Here is a 19685-nt window from a genome sequence, read left to right on the forward strand (position 1 = left end):
CAGCGTAGACTGAAGCCCCCCCTGCTCCCTTGGCATCAGCTCCCTGAGGCTGCGAGGCCGCCAGAGGGAGGGTGGAAGCTACCTTCACCTTCTCCCTGCTCTTCCCTGTCATGGAGGCCTTGCACACACATTCAGCCCCACTACTTTATTGTCCTCACTGTGTCACCCTGCAGAGGATGGTTGGTGACTCTGTCTCGATCTTCTCTTCCTGAGGGCCATGAAGAGGTCCTCCTGGCTCCCAACCAGCTCACCCCACGCTCACCATTCCCGTCAGTGACAGTGGTCCTCACCCCTGCCCAGAAATTCCATCATTGATTCCTTGTGCTCGCCTGTCAGCTGCTCCTAGATCCCTCTGCACTCCTCTGGCCCTTGTTCTAAACCTTCCCTCCTGGGGATGAGGCCGTCTCGGGAATGCTAACGTCGCTCGGTTGTGGATGAGCGAATCTGCTTTAGAAAGTGCTTGCCCGAGGATTTACAACTGGAACACCATGAGGTCCACAATGGACTCTTGAGTGATTCAGCAAAAAAGGATAGAAGAGAGAATGCATATATGGCGAAATATTCATAATGGCTGAGTCTAGGTGGCAGGTGTGCAGGCGCTCGTGTGCTGTTCTTTCAACTTTTCTGTGTATGTTACATACTGTGTGCTATGCAGCAAAACCTAGGGAAACAGAAGAAACCACACCTTTCCTGTCCACTGAGGAGAGTGAGACCATCTGGTGTGACCACTTCAGTGTTTCCTGAATTCATCCCTTCTTCTCCACTCCTACTGCCCCTTCCCGGGTTCTGGTTCCTCATCCCAACCACGATCTGGCACAGCCTCCTCCCTGGGCTCCCTGCCCCAGGCTACCCCATTCTCCATGAGGTTGCCAGGATGGGTCCAAACCCAGTGTCTCAGGCCCCAAGTTCTCAACCCTGACCAGGCTACTAAATCACAGCTCATGATCTGGGCCTGGGGCCTGACCACACCCAGTCACTTCCCTTCCCAGCAGGCTTCCTCCCTGGCTACCCGGCAACTTCCTCTCCATCCTTCAGCTCTTGTGTCTCCTTTTCCAGGACAGCATCTCTGGTCTCCTGTCCTGCCTTTTGTTCCCTACCCCTCCCTACTCCTCAGTCTCCCTGTGTATATGCACATGTCACCCCTTTGCCAGTCTGGGTGTCCGAGTCTTGATTGCATATATGACACCAGCACCTTGCCCAGACAATGCCGTGTGTTAGACAGACAGGTGGTTGTTACAAGAATCAGTGAATGAGTGAGTGAGAGATGCTCCAAGGTAGGGAAGCAGGAAAGCCTCCTGATTTGCATATATGCACATTACCGCGAAAGAGTCATTATACTCCTGATTCCGTCATTGCTCATTTAACACTTATTGAGGGACTATCATGGATCTGCTAGTCATATAACCCCCTTTTGGACCCAAGTCTCGCTTGCTTCAGTTATTCATTCATTCATTCATTCATTCATCCATCACTGGACACTTTGTGGGGGGCCAGGTGCTAGGGGCACTGTGCTGAGACCTGGGAGACTTGCAGAGATGAATCGGGCCGAGACCATGGCTCTAGCCGGGCAGGTAAGGCAGGAGCACAAAGAGAGGATGGAAGTGGTCAGTGTCATAAGGGAAATGCAGGTCATGGGCAAAGGGAGTTCAGAAGAGGGGGACAGACTCCTAGGAGTCCAAGAGAGGGGACCAGAAGACTTCCTAGGTGAGCTGACACACACGCTTGACGTTGAGGGATGTGGAATTTCAGACATAAGCCTCTGAAGGGAGGAGGGTATTGCAGGGAAGGCAGAGTGGAAACAGAGGCACAGAGCGAGGCCACGAGCCTGGATATGCACAGGAGCCACCAGTTGCCTGGCTTTGTTGGAGTGCCCCTGGAGAGAAGGGGTGGGAAATGAGGTTGGGCAGATAGGTTGAGGTCATGAGGACCTTGAAAACCAGGATATGTTTAGCTTCTGTGAGCTTGGGTGTCATGGAAGATTTCTAATTAGCAGGTGAGCTGGTCAGGTGTGCTTTCAGAAGCTTATTCCAACAGAAATGTGCAGGATGAATTTGTATATTTAACTTGTCCCCCTAACAGTGCACAACCCCTAAGAGCACTGCTGACCTCATTTTGCACAGGGCTTAGCTCAAAAACGTGCACAGAGCAAACACTCAATGCATTTCTTTAACTGTAATTGAACTGAGTCTAAGGACCTGTGTATATCAGCAAATACACAAATGTCTATATCTCTTCCAGCAACGTATCCATTCTGCCAATTCCTTTTAACTGAAAACTCTCTAGGGCATAATCTTCTCTAGCTACACTTCTCCTTCCTTGGCTCCCCACTATTGCAAATCCTCCACATTTCATTCCTGGGTCACTGTGGTAGACTCCTGACTGGTTTTTTTCACATGAGCTCTCTCCACTGTAAATGACCCTGATGGGAAGGACCCTGCTCAAGAACTCCCATGGCTCCCTCTTGTCGGCTGGCATTCACAGTCCTCCATGACCACACCGTGCTTCACCCTCTCTACCTCCCTTTCTTTGTTCACATGCCTCCCCCTCTCTAGCCAGACTCTGCCTCCTCTCCAATTGCCTTTCGATCCTCCTTCCAGACCTCTGCTCATCCTGCCACCCCAACCTACTCCTTTCCTCACAGCTCATCTGAACCACAGCTCAAGCAAGGCCCAGCTTTGCCAACAGTGTGAATAACATGAAGATTCAGATAAACTTGGTTCACATCCAGCTTTCTGTGGGACTCACTGTGCAAACTGAGACATACTATGCATTCCCTTGGGATCTCAGTGTTCTCATCTATTAAAGGGGACTGAGAACAATGTCTATTTGTTACTAGGACTTACTATTAGTAAAGAACTGTTACAAGGATAGACATGCCAGGCTCTGGGCTGGGTAAATGGTGATGTTCCTTTCTTCTCTGACTTTTTGGAACTCCTGTAAATAATTCCTGCTGGTCAGACGCTTGTATGGAAGGAAGTTATATTTTGAGGGAGTATGTATGCAGTATCAGACACTGCTGGGATTTTGTAATTACTCCCTCTGCAACTCTCAAACACTAGCATTTCTGCCCCCACTTTACAGATGAGGAAACTCAGACTGAGAAGAGGAAACAATCTGGGATCACACTGCTCTGAGCTGACACTATTATATGAGAAATTACCACAGAAGCATTCCTAGATATTTACCATGTTCCCAGTACGATGCTGGGTGCCTTGCACATGCTGTCCCCATTTAAGTCTTTCCCTCAAGATGCTGCTACTATAATAGCAAATAAGGGCTGTGCCCCAAGTCCTGCAAACAGCAGGTGGCAGGGCTGGGATTCTTGCTGGAGTCCATATGACCTCCAGCTCTGCTCTCAGCTACTCTGCAGTGACTGTGCCATTGAGGCCAGAGAGTTGTCTGAACTTGGACAGCAGCCCTGTGAGGCCAAGATTGGCCTCTCCAGGTTTTCCACGGGCACCAGCCTGAGCCTGGGGTCACAGCAACCACTGCTGATCACAAGGGCCTCCAGGTGAGGTGGGCAGGTCAGCCACTAGTGAGGGGCCCAGCAATGATGCTGGTGATGACTATCCCAAATGGCGAGCAATGGGGACTTTGCCAGCCATGACACTTACCCGATGGTGCAACCAGCATCAGCCTCGATGGTCCAGATGCAGTTGAGATTGTGTTCGTAGGGAGCTGGATACCCAGGTGACAGCACCTGTCCCGCCACCTCTCCTTTCACTGTCCCTCCACACTCAGCTGAAAGAAATCCCAAAAAAGTGAGCTTTATGGGGTGGTCTGCAGCGCCAGGAGGGACTCAGTGTCTCCTCCTGTCAGTATACCCAAGTTCCCTCCAGGTGACTGAGCACAGCACATAGAAAGGCCCCTGGATGCAACTTGTATTCACAATCTACAAAGAACCCCTACAACTTAATCATGAAAAGATAAACAGGGGGCGCCTGGGTGGCTCAGTGGGTTAAAGCCTCTGCCTTCGGCTCAGGTCATGATCCCAGGTCCTGGGATCGAGCCCCCCATCGGGCTCTCTGCTCGGCAGGGAGCCTGCTTCCTCCTCTCTCTCTGCCTGGCTCTCTGCCTACTTGTGATCTCTGTCTGCCAAATAAATAAGTAAAATCTTTAAAAAAAAAAAAAAAGATAAACAGCCCGATTAAACAACGGGCAAAGCATCTGAACAGACATTTCTTCAAAGAAGGTATGTAAATGGCCAGCAAGCACATGAAAAGCTGCACAACATCATTAGCCATCAGGGAAATGCAAATGAAAACCACAGTGAGATGTGCCTCACGTCCACAAGGGTGGCTGCGATCAAAAAGCCAGACTGGGCAAGTGTCGGTGAGGATGTGGGGGAACAGGGACCTGTACACATTTGCTGGTAGGAAGGCAACACAGGGCAGTCATTTTGGGAAACAGTTTCATAGTTCCTTAAAAGGTGGTCACCGTAGGACCCTGCAATTCCACCAGTAGGCACAGACCTAGGAGAATGAAAGCATACGTTCACACAAAAACGCTCACAGCAGCCTGATGCATAACAGCCCAAAGATGGAAACAACCCAAATGTCCATCAGCCGATGGATGGATAGACAAATATGCTGTAATCTGTATGACGGAATAGTATTTGATCATAATAAAGGATGAAGGACTGCTACCCACTGTAACAGGAATGGACTTGAAAACATGAACTAATTTAAAGAAGCCAGGCTCCAAAGACCACATATTCTATGATTTGGTGTGTATAAAATGTCCAAAACAGAATAATCTGTAGAGACAGAAAGTACAGTGGAGGGTGCCAGGACCTGGAGGGGGTGGGCAGGTGGGAGGGACTGCTAATGGGTGCAGGGCTTCTTTTGGACAGAGAAGATGTTCAAAAATCTGATTGTGGTGACAGTTGCAAATAGACTGGGAATAGATTAAAAAGCACTAAATGGTACACTTTAAAAGGATATGAATTGTGTCTCAATAAAGCCATTTCTAAAAAGGTCCCTGGGAAGAGGGCTGACAGCCTACTTTGCGCCTAAACTCCTTGAAGCCTCCCTGGCCGTGTGCAGACACTTGCACCTGTGCTTTCAGCCACAGGGCTTGGGCAGGGTGCCACGAATATGGAGGCAAGCAAGACGCTGCATCCTTAGAGAAGTGGCTACTTCCCCTTGCATGGGGCAGGGGGAGTCGTGAAGGAGGAACAGGAGTGGATTGGGCTGGCTGGGTGGCAGGGGTGGTGTTGGGGGCACAGCAGGAGAGAGGAGAAAGGGCAAATGTCCTGGCGGTTGGCAACAGCGTGGCAGATGGGGCCTAGGGGAGGAGATGGGGGTGGGAGACAGGGCTGTGAAGTTGGCCCAGCGACGGACATCCAAGGGAACAGTGCATGAGGCTAGTGTCTATGTACTCTGTTGGGGAAGAACTGGTCACCTTACATGCTAGTGAACTTTACATGCTAGGAAGTGCCCTCTGGGAGCAGCCTAAAGGGCATGAGGGGTGGAACTGGAGGCAGGGGACCAGTGCAGAGGTCTACACTCCCCACTGGAGCACCTAGCCACCCAGGTCAGAAGCTGGTGATCTTCTGGCCTTCTTTCTCCTTACATCGGATCTGCCTCTGAGACCCAGCCCCTGAACCTCTGGGGCGTCTGTCACATCAGTGCCCTATGGCCCCACTGCTAGAGCCCTGTCCTAGGCCCCGGCCATCTCTGGGGTGGCACAATTGCCCACTCTCCCCCCAACGGTGCCACCAGATGGACCTTTCTAGAATGCAAACTGATTCATTGCTTGCTTCAAACCCTCCTTCCTGGAATGAAGTCCAAGCTCCCAGAGGGGCTGGGCTCCCTTTGCCCTCTTGAGTCCCCTTCTGACACCCTTCAGTCTAGTCAAGCCTCATGAATGCTATCAGCAGGAACACAAGGCCTCTTCATGCCTCCACAGGGCCTGACAGCCTGAAAACATCTTCCCTGGGGGACATTTTGTGGGCCCTCCCCTCCCAGGGGGAGTTGCCTGTGTCCTCCTTTTGTCTCCGTTTTAACACGGGCAAGTTTTTAATCACAACACGAGTACCGTGTTATAGTCACGTCTATCTCCTTCTCAAGACTCCAGACACCTTGGCAGTGGGGACCCTGTCCTATTCCTATTTGCACAACTGGTGCTGCTGTAGTGCATCACACGTTACAGACATCTTAGTAAGTGTTTACAGAAGGGGGGATACATGGATGATCAGATGAACAAGCGGCACTTACTGCTTCCCGGGAAAACAACTATAAGGACTTGCATCAAGGAAGCACGAGTGAAAATGAAGAGCAGGAGATTTACTACAGTGTTTTTTAGGAAACGGGATGATTGAGCAAAATCCTAGAAGAAACTGAAGAAGATGGGGTCACGGTCACAGGTAGAAGATGGGCCTTCACCTTCCTTAAGCATCTCAAGAGTCTCATGGCCCCACAGAGGGGCACCATGGCAGGGTCAGGAAGGAGGCACTCTGCCAGTAAGCCTGCTCCTGAGATCGGATCCTTGGCTCGCACTTGTTACAAGTCCCCACAGGGTGCTGCTGGGACAGGAGGTGCCTACAGGACGCAGGGCTGAGTGGGCCATGTTGGGGAGTGGGTGAGGGTGAGAGGACGGACTGTGAGATGGGGAAAGGAAGCCTGTCTGACCCCACAAAAGAGGCGGGTAGCAGAGAGGTGGAGGAACATTATCCATGCCCTGGGCCAGAGCTTCCTTCCCTATTCCAGATGGAGAAGCCCCTCCTTCTCCCCTCAAGGTGAGTGTTTGGAGGCAGCAGCATGGGGGCGGGGGCTCTTCCTTATAGACACTACTGCTCTTTTCCCGATGGTCCCAACATCTGGAGGCTGGCACGTGGGTGGGAGGAGCCCAGAGGCCAGCAAGCTGCAGATGCACTGATAAGACCAGAAGGCTCTCCTCTTTGCCCTTCTTCCCATCCTTAGAGCTTTGGCTGCCTCCTTTGGGCTGCAGGGTCCACTCGTCAATGAAGAAAGCCACAGTGATCATTTTTGCTGGACTATGATAGAGTCCACCACAACATGACATATGTAAAAATATAAACCCGCCACCCCAGATACACAGCTTCCCTCCTCTATGTAGGGTCTGCGGGAGTCTCAGTGGGGAAACCTCCTAGATTCAAAATAAGTACCCTTACTAGCACCACTTGAATGGATCTGCTAAGTTCAGCCCAACTGGCACAGCTGATATTCAAAAGAGCCTTACAGTGCATCCTTCCGGCAAAGCATGCCACTGTCTTGTACCGTGCATCATCTCCTTCCTATTTCACTTGCTCTGGCTTGCCTGTGATATTGTGCTGTCGTCCGCTTATGCACATGTCCCCCTCGCTGGCCTGGGATCTGCCCTAGTCAAGGTTCCTGGTGCCCAGCATAGGGCCTGGCACATGAATGAAGGCAGGGGACAAAAACAGGGATGCAGGGAGAAATGGATGGAGCGTGCCTGCCAGCTGGGGCGATCTTAAGCACAGAGGGAGGGGAAGTCTCTCTAGGCTACTTAGAGGTCGCCATGCTGGTCTGTCCACTGTCAGGCTTAAAATCCTCTCCTTCAGGCCCTCTGTTGTGTAACAGTGTTGAACATCCTGTTAACATGGAGCTGTCGAGGGGAAAAGAATATTGGCCATTATCAATACCCACCATGCAGGTTCACTTCTCCAGCCCTCACGCAGGCTCAGGCTAGAAGCCCAGCCCCCATCCACCTCCTGCTGGTGAATTTTTACCCATCCTTTCAAGTCTGTGCAAAACTTCCCCATATTTTCCCAACACTTTACCCATAACTCTTTGCATAGTGCTTATCTTGTATTATAATTATCTGTTTATGTGTCTATTTGCCTTGCTAGGCTATAGGCTCCCCTAAAGCAGGGGAAAATGCTTCATTCTCCTTTTTTAAATTTGTCTGCTTCTGTACATACCCAAACATACAACTGCATCAATTCTGTGGCGCTTGATAGGAACTTAAATGTTTTCCCAGTGGATGTTTTGTTCTTATAAGATTAGCCAGTGCTGTACAATAGACATGCCGAAGTTGTGGCACCAGGGGAAGGGGACAGAGGGAACAGCCTGGGGTCCAGGGATGGGGAAGCGGGACAAAGCAGTGTGATGGGAACCTTGATCTGCAGGGAGGTAACAGTGAGGTGGGGAGGTGCAGTGAGGTGGGTGGTGACAGAGGAAGAGACCAACAGAAAGACAGGTTCTGCCTACTTCATACTCCTGCCTTGGACCAGGCTTCTCTCATCCTATGACACATGGAGAAAGCTTAGAGAGAGCCTCTGCTGACATTCTGGAAGCAGCACAGGCTTAAGAAGGTGCCCATTCATTATTACATTCTTTCTCAAGAATGAGATAGATGCTAGCTCATTATCTTACTCTTTCTTCCGACTTCCCCCAGAAAAGGGAGCATAAGCCCCATTTTGCCTATGGGGAAACTGAGGCCCAGAGTGAGTGGGAGACTTGCTTGAGTCTGGGTGTTGCAGGAACCCTTGGAACCCAGGCCAGTGCTCCACCTCTTCCTACTTCACACTCCTCCCTTTCCTCTGTTGCCAGCATTACAGTTCTGAGGGCACGACTTGGCTGTGGTCCCACTTGGCTCAACGTGTGACACTGGCAAGCCCCCTGCCTGAGTGTGCTGCCGCACGGGGGGAATGAGGTATGAAAGTGAGGGAACGGAGAAGGGGGGCAGGGCGAGGGTTGGCTCCTGTGAACAGCAGTCCAATTAGGCAGCTCCAAGGCACTGGTATGCAGGGTCCATGGGAGAGCCTTCACAAGACCAGAGCTAGGAACATGGGACTCAGGGGGGCCCAAGTGGTCACTCGAAGAGCAAGAGGCCTCCTACCGACACAGGTGGGGAGAGGCCGGTCCCAGGTCCTGCGCTCCCCACTCAGACACAGCAGTTCCTCACTGCCCCGCAGGCTGTATCCTGGGTCACAGCTGAAGGACACAGAGCTTCCGGCAAAATGGCCTCCATCGTGAACCTTGTAGCCAAACTGGGGGGTTCCTGGATCCTCACACTTGATGAGTTCAAAACCTACCGAAGAGAGGAGAGAGAGAGTAAGCAAGACCTGCCATGGCAGAAGCTAGACGCCCTTTCCTCCCTCAGTGTGAAGTCCGTGTCCTCGTGGAAGTCACCAGGCACGTGCGCCTGGCTTCCGCGGGCCTCACTACTCAGGAGGCCCACACGGCTGTGCTCAGGAGAGGAGCTGCATGCAGGATTCACTCCCGGCTGCTGCGTGGAAATGGCTTCAGCTCTTTCTCCCAGGGCAGCTTTTAATAGTTTCCAGACATAGGGTCTGGGTTTTCTATTTCCTTTGTTTGACCCCCAGAGCATTTTGTTAGCAGGGCTGCTCTTTTTGTTTGGCTCGCTGGGACATTCTGATGGGATTGTGTAATAGGGAAACATCACTACAAATGCATGTTTCAAAGTTCAAATTACGTCCTATTTAAATACAGTCTATTGAGAAGGGCTGGGGAAGGCTTATGCAGGATGTCTACAGAGCCTTGCTACATGGCGCTTCACGTTCCTTATCCACAGGGGGTCTTGTTGGGAGGGGTAATGAGTGAGGACACAGGCCTGGTTCAGTGAATCGTTCCAAAGTCACACATTCCCAGATGATGGAGATGGAATTCGCATGCAACTTTATTCAATCCTCTTCCCCCAGGCACGGACCCCTGGGCCAGATGGCCTGGGGCCCAGGCAAGAGGAATTGTGGGTAGATTCACTGGTTTTCTAACAGCTTTATTGAGATATAATTCACATAGTGAACATGCACCCATCTGAAGTGTTTGATGCAGTGTCTTTTAGTATATTTGTAAAGGTGTGCAACTATCATCATAATCAACCTCAGGGCCTTTTCATCACTTCTAGAAAAACCCTATACACATTACCCCCCTTGCCCTTAGCAACCACCAATTTCCTCTCTTTCTCTATGGATTTGCCTACTCCGGACAGTTCATATAAATAAATCATAGAACGTGTGGCCTTTGTGACTGGCACCCTTCACTTAGCAGTGTTTTCGAGGTTCATCCACGGTGTTGCGTGGATTAGTGCTTACTTTCTTTTTGACAGCTGAATAACATTCCATTGTATGGATGGATACATCATGTTTTGTTTATCCATTTATCAGCTGATGGATACTCACTAGATTTTAAAATAACCTAGAAAAGCACATTTTTTGGCATCTCCTGGGCGAGTACAGGAGCTCAAACCAACGAACACAAGGGCCTCCAAGCTACGGTGTGGAGATGTAATACCAAATACCCTGGGGCCATATATAAACCTGGTGCTTTCTGTTTTTGAAATTGCGGAAATAAAAGTCAAAGCTAAGAGCATGAAAGAGGGGAAGAATCAAGACTGAAGTCTTTAGGGAGTAGTGCAAAAGAATATAATTACACATCAGTGTTTGCATGTTTTACATCTGGCTGTAGCTGAACCTTATATTATAAATGCTGTGATTAGGAAAGGCTTTGTTTGGTTGCCTTAGTTAAAAGCCTCGATGTTTGTATTTTGGAAGTATTAGTAATAGGTATGCCGTGACTCTCAGTTAACCATAGATGCAAACCTTAGAGCAGATGCCAAGTGGCCGCTTACCCAGAGCACAGGCACAAGGTTTCAAAGGAAACAGTCCACTCAGCATGCGCCAGTCCGAGAAAACCAAACCTTCAAAATAAGGGGTGACGTCCCGGAGCCTGACCTCCCTGTTTGGGGGACCAGGGAAGGACTGAATTCATCGTCCACTCTAATGCAAGAGAGACTTACTGGAAAACTGCAGCTCAAAGCCCTTGCTGGTGTTCTCGGTGTCAGTGACGAAATCAAGCCACAGACTGCTAGATGTGCTGTTCAGAGTCACCCCCATCATCTCCGAACGGCTGAACACCCCCAGCAAACGGGCGGAGTTGTTGTTGCCGTCGTAGACCTGGATATACGAGAGACCCCCGACCCAACGTCAGTATGGCCTTATTTTGAACAATAGTTTCTCATCTCATAGCCTATATTCCCAGAGTTTAGCACCAATGCTGACCGTTGGAGGGGCCATGAGCCTCAGATTCAGGGAAGATGGCACAGAGAGCTAGCAACGGAGCAAGTGATCAGCCCCTCATGTCTCTACTCAGTGCCCTTCTGTGCCCAGCCCGTCTCAGTGTGAATCCAGTCTCTAGGAACTGCTTGTTGTTCTAACCTTTCCAGTGGAGCTCTGCTCTGTCCCCCAACCCCCAGATGGCACCAGCTTACTCTTCAGCAGTCTGGGCAGGCCAGGATGGGGCCGACTGAAGGCCCAAGCCATCTGTTTCTGCAGACAGGCACACTGAAAGCATTCGACAGCTCTGCATTGCTAAACAGTCCTGTCCTTCCAGATGAGACAACTGTCCTTCTGCCCAACCCTACCCCACTGGGGCAGTGGCCTATCTTGATGACTTTTCTAGACATGGGCCATCATGATCCAGCAGCACAGAGTAAAAATGACCAGTGTGTTATCGCACCTTTCCTCTCCCCAAGCTCAGCCTCCGTCCCTGCCCTCCTAAAATGAGGGCTCCAGCAAGGGCCTGCTGGGCTTGCCAGGGGTGGAATTGTGCAGGCATCTGGCTTCCCTGACACCCATCTGTCTCCTGAACTTCTGAGCACTAGCAAAGACAACAGTCATCAGAATAATGAACTGGCTCCCCAGGTTCTGAGGTTGCTGCTCCTTTCCAGATAATTGTACAAATAACAACAGAAGTTGTGATTGAGTGAAGGACCCCCCTAGTGCTCTGGTAAATATCAAAGATGGGATCTATGGGTGGGTGATGAATATTTGTGCATGGCTCGGGATGTGGTGCCAGCTGCCAGCAAATTGGAACAATATTTCCATTTTACTATTTATGAAGCAAAGCCTTCTTAAAGAAGCCATCCTTCAAGCTAACAGTGCTATATATTATAGAGATTTGTTCAGACCCCTGGGAGCTTCAAGTCTGTTTCCAGATTCCATGTACAATATCACTGAGAGTTTGAGAGAATTCTGGACTTCCAACAGACAGAGAGATGACCCCAGTTCATAGAGTTTAGCCCACTGGGACATCCAAGTTGCTAAATAAAAATATTTATGGTGCATAAACAATGAATTTTGGAACTCTGAAAAAAATAAAATTAAAAAAAATTTTTAAGTTTTTTCTAAATATAATATCTTTATCTATAAATGTCAATTTGAAAATGACTTTAGCTAATCTGCCCTGCTGTATGTGACTACAATGAATTTATTCACCTTTAAAAAAATATTTTTACCCATGAACACATATTGGAATTAATTGATCAAGTCATTAGTTGTCAACACTTGCTGACATCACAATAGGAAAAACACAAGAGAAACAACCAGATATCATGTACACCACTATTTATGGAGTCATTCTGCTAAAAAAAAAAAAAAAAGGAAAAAGAAAAAAAATCAGTCCTGAATTGTATCAAGTCACTGGATCCAATTTTAACTTACAGGAACTACAGAAGATGGAGGGATCTATGAAATGATACTCTGGGACTATGTTCGGCAAAACCCAGAATATGAAAAATTCCACCGGGCAAGTTACCTGACTTCCTCAACAAATAAATTACAAGGGATGGAGGAAAAAAAAAGATGGAGGCAAAAACCTATAGATTAAAAACCGTATGAGACAACCAATGCAATGCATGGGCCTTATTTGGATCCTGATTCAAATAAAGTGTAAATTTAAAAAAATATTAGGACATTTATGAGATAATTGGAAACTTGAACATTCATTGGATATATGATGATGTTAAGAGAGTGTTGTTAATTAATAAAAGTATAATGGGAACAGGATTATTTCCTTAATTTCCAAGCATTATTCATTCTAACTCATTAAGGACAAAAATGTTCATAATGTGTCATTATGATAAAATATTCATTGCAGAAAACTTATAAAACAGAAGAACACATAGAAGATAAAAACAACTTTCATAGCATGGAGAGTAAGGAATAACATGGAAGACATTAGGAGAGGGAAAGGAAAAGTGAGTTGGGGTAAATCGGAGGGGGAGAGGAAGCATGAGAGACTGTGGACTTTGAGAAACAAACTGAGGGTTTTGGAGGGGGGTAGGGGCATGGGTGAGCCTGGTAGTGGGTATTAAGGAGGGCACGTACTGCATGGAGCACTGTGTGTTTTGCATAAACAATGAATCTTGGAACACTGAAAACATAAAATTAAATTTTAAACAAAAAAAAATTAAAAACCAAACAAAACAAAAAAACAACTTTCAGCACTCACAACACTTTGGTGACTATCTTTCCAGGCTTTGTTCTATGCATGTTTTTCCTTATCTATATTTATTTCTTTATTTTTTTAATATAAAAACAAGATCCAACTATAGATACTATATGATAACCTACTCTTTCACTTAATATAATGTGCATATTTTTTTAAGCATTAAATATTTTCCCCAACGGCATTTAAATAACTGCAGGAAATTCCATCATAAAATTAAACCAACCCACACTGTACTTATTCACACATCATTGTCCAGAATGTGTGCCCAGACAGATAAGAGACATTCAATAAAAGTATGATAATTAAATAAGCCAACGTTTTCTTCTAGAGTACTTTTGTCTTTAAGTCCACCTGGAGTTTATTTAGGCATGATAGGAGATAAGAGTTTACTTTTTTCTCCTTGGTTGACGAACCATTTAACCAAACACTATAAACATTCCATCCACTGCCAATTTTAAACTGACTTTTATCACATATACAGTTATACATTTGGTTTTGTCTGTCAACTTTTTAGTCTATTCTATTTCTATTTGGTACCTATTTGTCTTTTTCTGGGTATGACCCATACCATTTTAGTTATGATGGCTTTATAATACACTTAAATATTTAGTAGGGCAAGTCCTCTTTCATTTGTCCTTCTTTTAACTTAAAAAATTTTATTCCCCCTTGTTTATTTTTCTAGACAAACTCAAGATGAACTTTCTTTTTTTTTTTTTGACTTTTTACTGTAGATGTCTTTTATTTTTTTTATTTTTTTTTTAATTTTATTTTTTATAAACATATATTTTTATCCCCAGGGGTACAGGTCTGTGAATCGCCAGGTTTACACACTTCACAGCACTCATCATAGCACATACCCTCCCCAATGTCCATAATCCCACCCCCCCAACCCCCCCTCCCCCATTAACCCTCAGTTTGTTTTGTGAGATTAAGAGTCACTTATGGTTTGTCTCCCTCCCAATCCCATCTTGTTTCATTTACTCTTCTCCTTTCTTAAACACACACACACACACACACACACACACATACCTCTTGCTCCCCCCTTCCCAAAACCCCCCCACAAACAACTTGTATAATTCTGACTGATTAACATCATAGGTATGGGTTAGTGAGAGAAAAAGTCCATCTACATGATACTGAATCTTCTAACTCACATATTATCATCTGGCTCCATTTAATCAAGTTGTTTTGCAAGTCTCTTGGTAAAATTCTGTATTTATTTTTGGGTATTTTTATATATATTTTTGCAATTGGAATTGGGCCTTTCTCTGTATTTACTTTAACAGAATATAGCTTGTCTATAAGAATACTTTGATGGTCCAGATGGGCCTTTGTCTACATTTATTTTCTAACAGAATACTGTTTGTCTATAAGAATGCTTTGATGGTCCAGTTCCTGATTATATACTGGGGATGGACTGGTCTCTGAGAAATCCAAGAGAATCCATACACATACGTTAACAACTAAACTTCTTCCTTTTTTTCTTTCTCTAGTAGATGTTTTTATTTTCTTCATCTTCATTGCAGTATAATTGACAAATAAAAATTGTATATAATTAAGGTGTACAACTTGATATTTTGATGCACATGACCATTACATCTGATATGACAGTTCAGCAAGATGGCTGGCTTCAAAGTAACTACACTACAGGGACAGCTTTGTCCACACAGTTACAAACAAGCAACATTCCCATGGACACATGTCTGCTTGTACACATGCTTGAGTTACTCCAGGGCATATGCCGGGAATGCAGAAGCTGGTTGCTGGGAAGATGCATCCTTAACTTTGTTAGATATTGCCAGATTGCTCTCCAAAGAGTAATACAAATTTAATTTCTCACTGACACTGTATGACAGCTTTCATTGCTTTGTATCTTTGCCAACACTTGGTATTTTCAGGCATTCTAATTTTTCCCAATTTGATGGGTGTGAAATGGTATCTTGTTTTAATCTGTATGTCTTTGATTATCACTGAGCTTAAGCATCTTTTCATGTGTTTATCCATAATTCCACTTTCCTGTTATGTGAATTTCTTGTTCATATCCTTTGTTTATCCATGAATATGAAACCTCCCTGCATTTCAGTTTCAAGTCCTTCAAAATAACATTTCATACTTTTCTCAGTAAAGATTATGCAAATTTTTAAGGCTTATCCCTAGGTGTTTTATAGGTTTCTCTTCTATTATGAATGAGATCTTTTTTTCCCTGAGTATATTTTAGTTGGTTGCAGACACATCAGCCACTTTGCTGAATTGTCTTATTGGTTCTGATAGTTAATCCATCAATTCTTCTGTATTTTCTAAATAAAGACAATTTTATATATTCCTCCCTAATTTTTATAGTTTCTTTGTTCTTTCTCTGATCTTATTGTGATGGCTTGGATCTGCAGCACAATGTTGAATACTACTGGTGATAGCACAACTCTGGTCTTGCTCCTGACTTTACTGGAAATCCTTAGGAAGTTCTGTCATTAGAATAATGTTTGCTATGGGTGTTGGTAGGAACATTTTTAAAAATAAGATTAATAAAGTTCTCTTTGTAGTTTTGAGATATCTTAAAATCATGAATGAGTACTAAATTTCATCATGTGATGTTTTGGGGTGTACTGGGAGGATGATGTATTTTTGACTTCTAATGTTTATAGGATATTAGGTTAAGCCACGTGAAGTTGCCAATATGTGACCAGCTTTGACTTACAGAAATGTGTTTCATAGGGTTTGCCTACTATTGTAACACTGAGCTTTTCTAAGATTGACACGTCCTCACATTCCTGGAATCAGTCCTGCTCAGTCATTTTTGCTTTCATACACAGCTAGATTCAATATGACACTGTATGTATGTAGGGTGCTTTGATCCATGATCATATGTGACTGGTCTGATAGTTTGTTCTTCTATGGCTCTTATTCAGTCCACTATCAATATTTCTACTTTGCTCATTCAAATAAAATGATTGAGGAGATAGATGTCAATTTTTCTCTTTTCTGAGCCAGTTTAATCGTCACAGCATTAATTATTCCTTGAATTTTTTTTTTTTTAGTTTACCTGTAAAATCGTCTATGTCTGGGTCCTTGAGACAGGATATGGGGGAGAACTCAAAATTTTTAAGTAACTGTTGGTTTATTCAGATTTTTATCTTTTCTTGATGTTAGTACTTTTTAATCTGTCAAAATGTCCATTTAACCTAAGCATTCAGATAGCTTACAGTTGTTCCTAAATATTTTCTGATTGTTTAATAATCTGGACCCCATCTTTATGTTCCTTTTTCCATTTCTAAAATTATACGTTGGTGGCTTCTTTATTCCTTGATCAGTCCTGCAAGGTTTGTGTTTTTTAGCTATTTTTCAAGGAACCAGTTGGTTTTATTAACAATTGCTATTGTTTTTTGGTTGTATTTTTTCAGTCATTTTTGACTTTACCTTTAAAAAAGGCTCTTTTTCCTACTTCCTTCAGATTTATTGTTATATAATTCATGCTACCCAAGTCCTTATTTATTTTTAACCTAGGTGATGCATCAGAGACTAACAGAGGTATATTGAAAACTTCCACCATGACTGCAACTTTATTAAAAAAATTTTTTTTACATTTCTAGCAGTTTTTATTTAATTTATTCATGCTATGTTATCTGGCACATAAAGTTTGACTGTGGATTGATTGTACATTTTATTAACATAGAAGAATCCTCATTTTAATTTCCTTATGAGGTGTGAAAGAAGTTCTCAAAGTCATCTCATAATAAACTGATTTCATTTTTCTGTGCTTTACCCTCTTCCGTTCATTGCCTCCATCCCATTTTTTAATTGGGTGATCATGTTTCTCATCTTTATTTAATCCTTCCTCATCTCGGATCGCTCTGTTTTCATTAATGCCTATTTTTGTGTCATATTTAAGATTCTCCCAAATCCTGTTAAGAATACAAAGTAGGAGCTGTTTTTAAAGTCTTTTTTCTTCATCGCTTACAGAGGGGCAATTAGCTCTCACTCTTCAGACAAGTTGCCTTATTCTCATCTACGGAATATTTACACACTTTCAGTTAATTTTCTTGTTAGCACACCATTGCAGAGGGAGCATAAAAGAGGGGAATGGAAATGCTCAGTGGTCTCTGGAGGGAAGCAGAGGGATTACGCGAGAAAAGGCAAGAGGCTTCCCTGTTCCTGGTGCTGAAGTGCGTGTGTGTGTGTGAGTGTGCACCTCTTTTCTAATGCGCCTGACCACTCTTGTTAGGCACCAACCAAGACATTGCCCTACTTCATCTGGCTTGCCAACAAAAGACACACGAAGCCCAGAATGTTCCACCAAGAGGGAATGGTGGCTCTGTGTGGTCTCTCAGACTTAGCACTCTTGCAGAGGAGCCAATGGTGTGGACGTCTGGTCCCTGCCTACAGTGCCATAGCCTGTCCTCAGCTCTGGGCTCTGCTGCTGCTCTGAGCTAGGTGGCTGGAGATGCGTTTTTCCCTCTGGTTTCTGGCACTCCATCCACAGTCAGGATGTCACTTCGCTTATGTGAATCAAAGTTTGATTAGGCCCTTTTCTCAATCTGGACTCTTTGGATATTTTATTTGGTAAAAATTCCTTTAAGTGAAAAGTGAATGGTACCCTTGCCTAATTTTCAGTGCTGAGCCACAATCCTCTGTTTTTCTGTCCTTTTAATCTTTCCAGCGGGACCCCGCAGAGGATGCCATTATACATATAGCCATATGCTTCATTTGCCATCTTGAGCTGGAAGTCGTCTTTCCATTCTATTGTAATTTAAAGGCCCTTCCTGTCTTGCTGATGACAGGTCAAAATTTTGGTAGGAGCCGAAATAAAAGGAGAGAAGCTGGGAGAGAAGCTGAAGTAGAGTAGGGGTATGGTTTAAGGAATTTTCACTTATTAAAGGTAAGAAATAGATCAGGGGTCACAAATGTGAGCAGAGTTATCTCGTGGGTCAGAAGAACAAGACTACACAGACAGTTTGGAGAATTGGTCAGATACATGGAATATTACATCTTAGGCAATAAATAAGGTGTGGAGAAGGTGACAGGTCTCCTTGGTTAGGAGCTCAGGTGTGCACTGGGGTTTCTCTGGAGAGACAAGATAGTCCTCAGGATTAGGAATCCACCAGTGCTTTGGGTGAGTTCCAGCTGGGCAAGGGTGAGATATTCTGGGAGCTGACTACCGCTCTGGATAGCTCTTGCACACATTCCTGTCAAGGTAGACCAGAGTGACATGCTGGCCCAGCAGTGCCATGGCCGCTGACGTGGCTACAGGGCTGTTCTGAATCCTATTTGGAAAACCATAACTGTGGGTTTGTCTTCATTCTGAAATAGTTCTGTACCTGTTCATGTTCCAGGTTCTCCACCCTGAGGAGAAGACTTAGAAGAGGAAGGGGTTCCAGGAAACAATCCCATCTCCCTGGGTGCTTTGCCCTCCCTTTCCCAGGCCTTGTTGTATAGAAGTTCTAGGGGTCCTGGGGTCCCACAAGTGGTCTTTCAGCCTGGTCAGAGATACAATATTCTGAGGAGGACACCCCAGAGGCCTGGACACAGGAGGAAGAGGGCCTTCTTCAACAAGAAGGCAGAACCCACTATTAGAAGGGGGGGTAGGGGAAGCTGGGCAGGAAGGTCTGGAACATCCCCTTAAGACACAGGCATACATCCTCCTCTCTCCACAACCCTGCAGGACTACCTGGGGTCTTGCCTCTTAAACGAGTCCTCCCTGAACTCTGACCTGGGTTTTACCACCTATGTCTCTCCCTTCTTACCCCAAATGCCTCAGAAAGTCTCGCTTCTGTCTTTTGAGCTGCTCACCTAATCCTGAGACAGCACCTGGATGGGGCAGTTGCTTGTGCTCACCTGTTGACTGCGTGTTAGCTGCTTCTCTGAATCTAGGCCACTGTGGGGAAGAGGCTCAGGCACCAGCCATTACTCCGCGTGACCTCTGGCAGCCAAGGAGCCCCCTGATCTCATCAGGCCAGACACATAGAACTGTGGCTATGGACTCCCTTCAAAACCTGGAACTTAGATGTCTCCAAAAATCCTTTTTCTGTAGGCCTGACAACAGCCTTCATGCAAGAAGGACTCTGCATTTCATCAACTCCATCTGCAGCCCTGGAGAGAGGAAGTCACTCTGGCCTTGCTGGGACCGGCTATACCCTCTGAGGCTCTAGCGTGGACGATGAACACATGGATGGAGAGACGCGAGGTCTGGGGGCTGCCTGAAGACACGGCCCTCAGAAATTATAAAATCTTATCTATTGCTCGCTTAAAAGGAGATGCACTGCTTTTCTGTCTAGGGAGCTAAGAGGTTGCAAAGTAGAGCTTAAGAAGCCAATAATTGGGCCCCAATCCCCTCTTGACCACTTAGCATATTCTCTTCTATTTCAGGTGTATCTGGTCCCAACCAGTCATCTCATGGGCCAAGGATAATTAGGTAAAAGTGAGAAACACTTCCCAAGCGCGCGTGCGTACGCA

At 45.7% G+C, this 19685-nt stretch overlaps 1 protein-coding gene across 1 annotated transcript in view; it reads right to left on the minus strand.

The window, feature by feature from the left end:
* Positions 1-19685, minus strand: part of LOC111143057 (CUB and Sushi multiple domains 2) — a 614630-nt gene that overhangs the window by 164490 nt on the left and 430455 nt on the right. Inside the window, exons 23-25 of the mRNA XM_022496499.1 lie at positions 10747-10903; positions 8827-9018; positions 3615-3741 (exon numbers count right to left, since the gene is read on the minus strand). Coding sequence (XP_022352207.1) covers positions 3615-3741; positions 8827-9018; positions 10747-10903 — 476 coding nt within the window. The remainder of the gene's footprint in view (positions 1-3614; positions 3742-8826; positions 9019-10746; positions 10904-19685) is intronic.

Source organism: Enhydra lutris, unplaced genomic scaffold, assembly GCF_002288905.1.
Source record: "Enhydra lutris kenyoni isolate GAN:26980312 unplaced genomic scaffold, ASM228890v2 scaffoldscaffold9, whole genome shotgun sequence".
Classification (NCBI taxonomy): domain Eukaryota; kingdom Metazoa; phylum Chordata; class Mammalia; order Carnivora; family Mustelidae; genus Enhydra; species Enhydra lutris.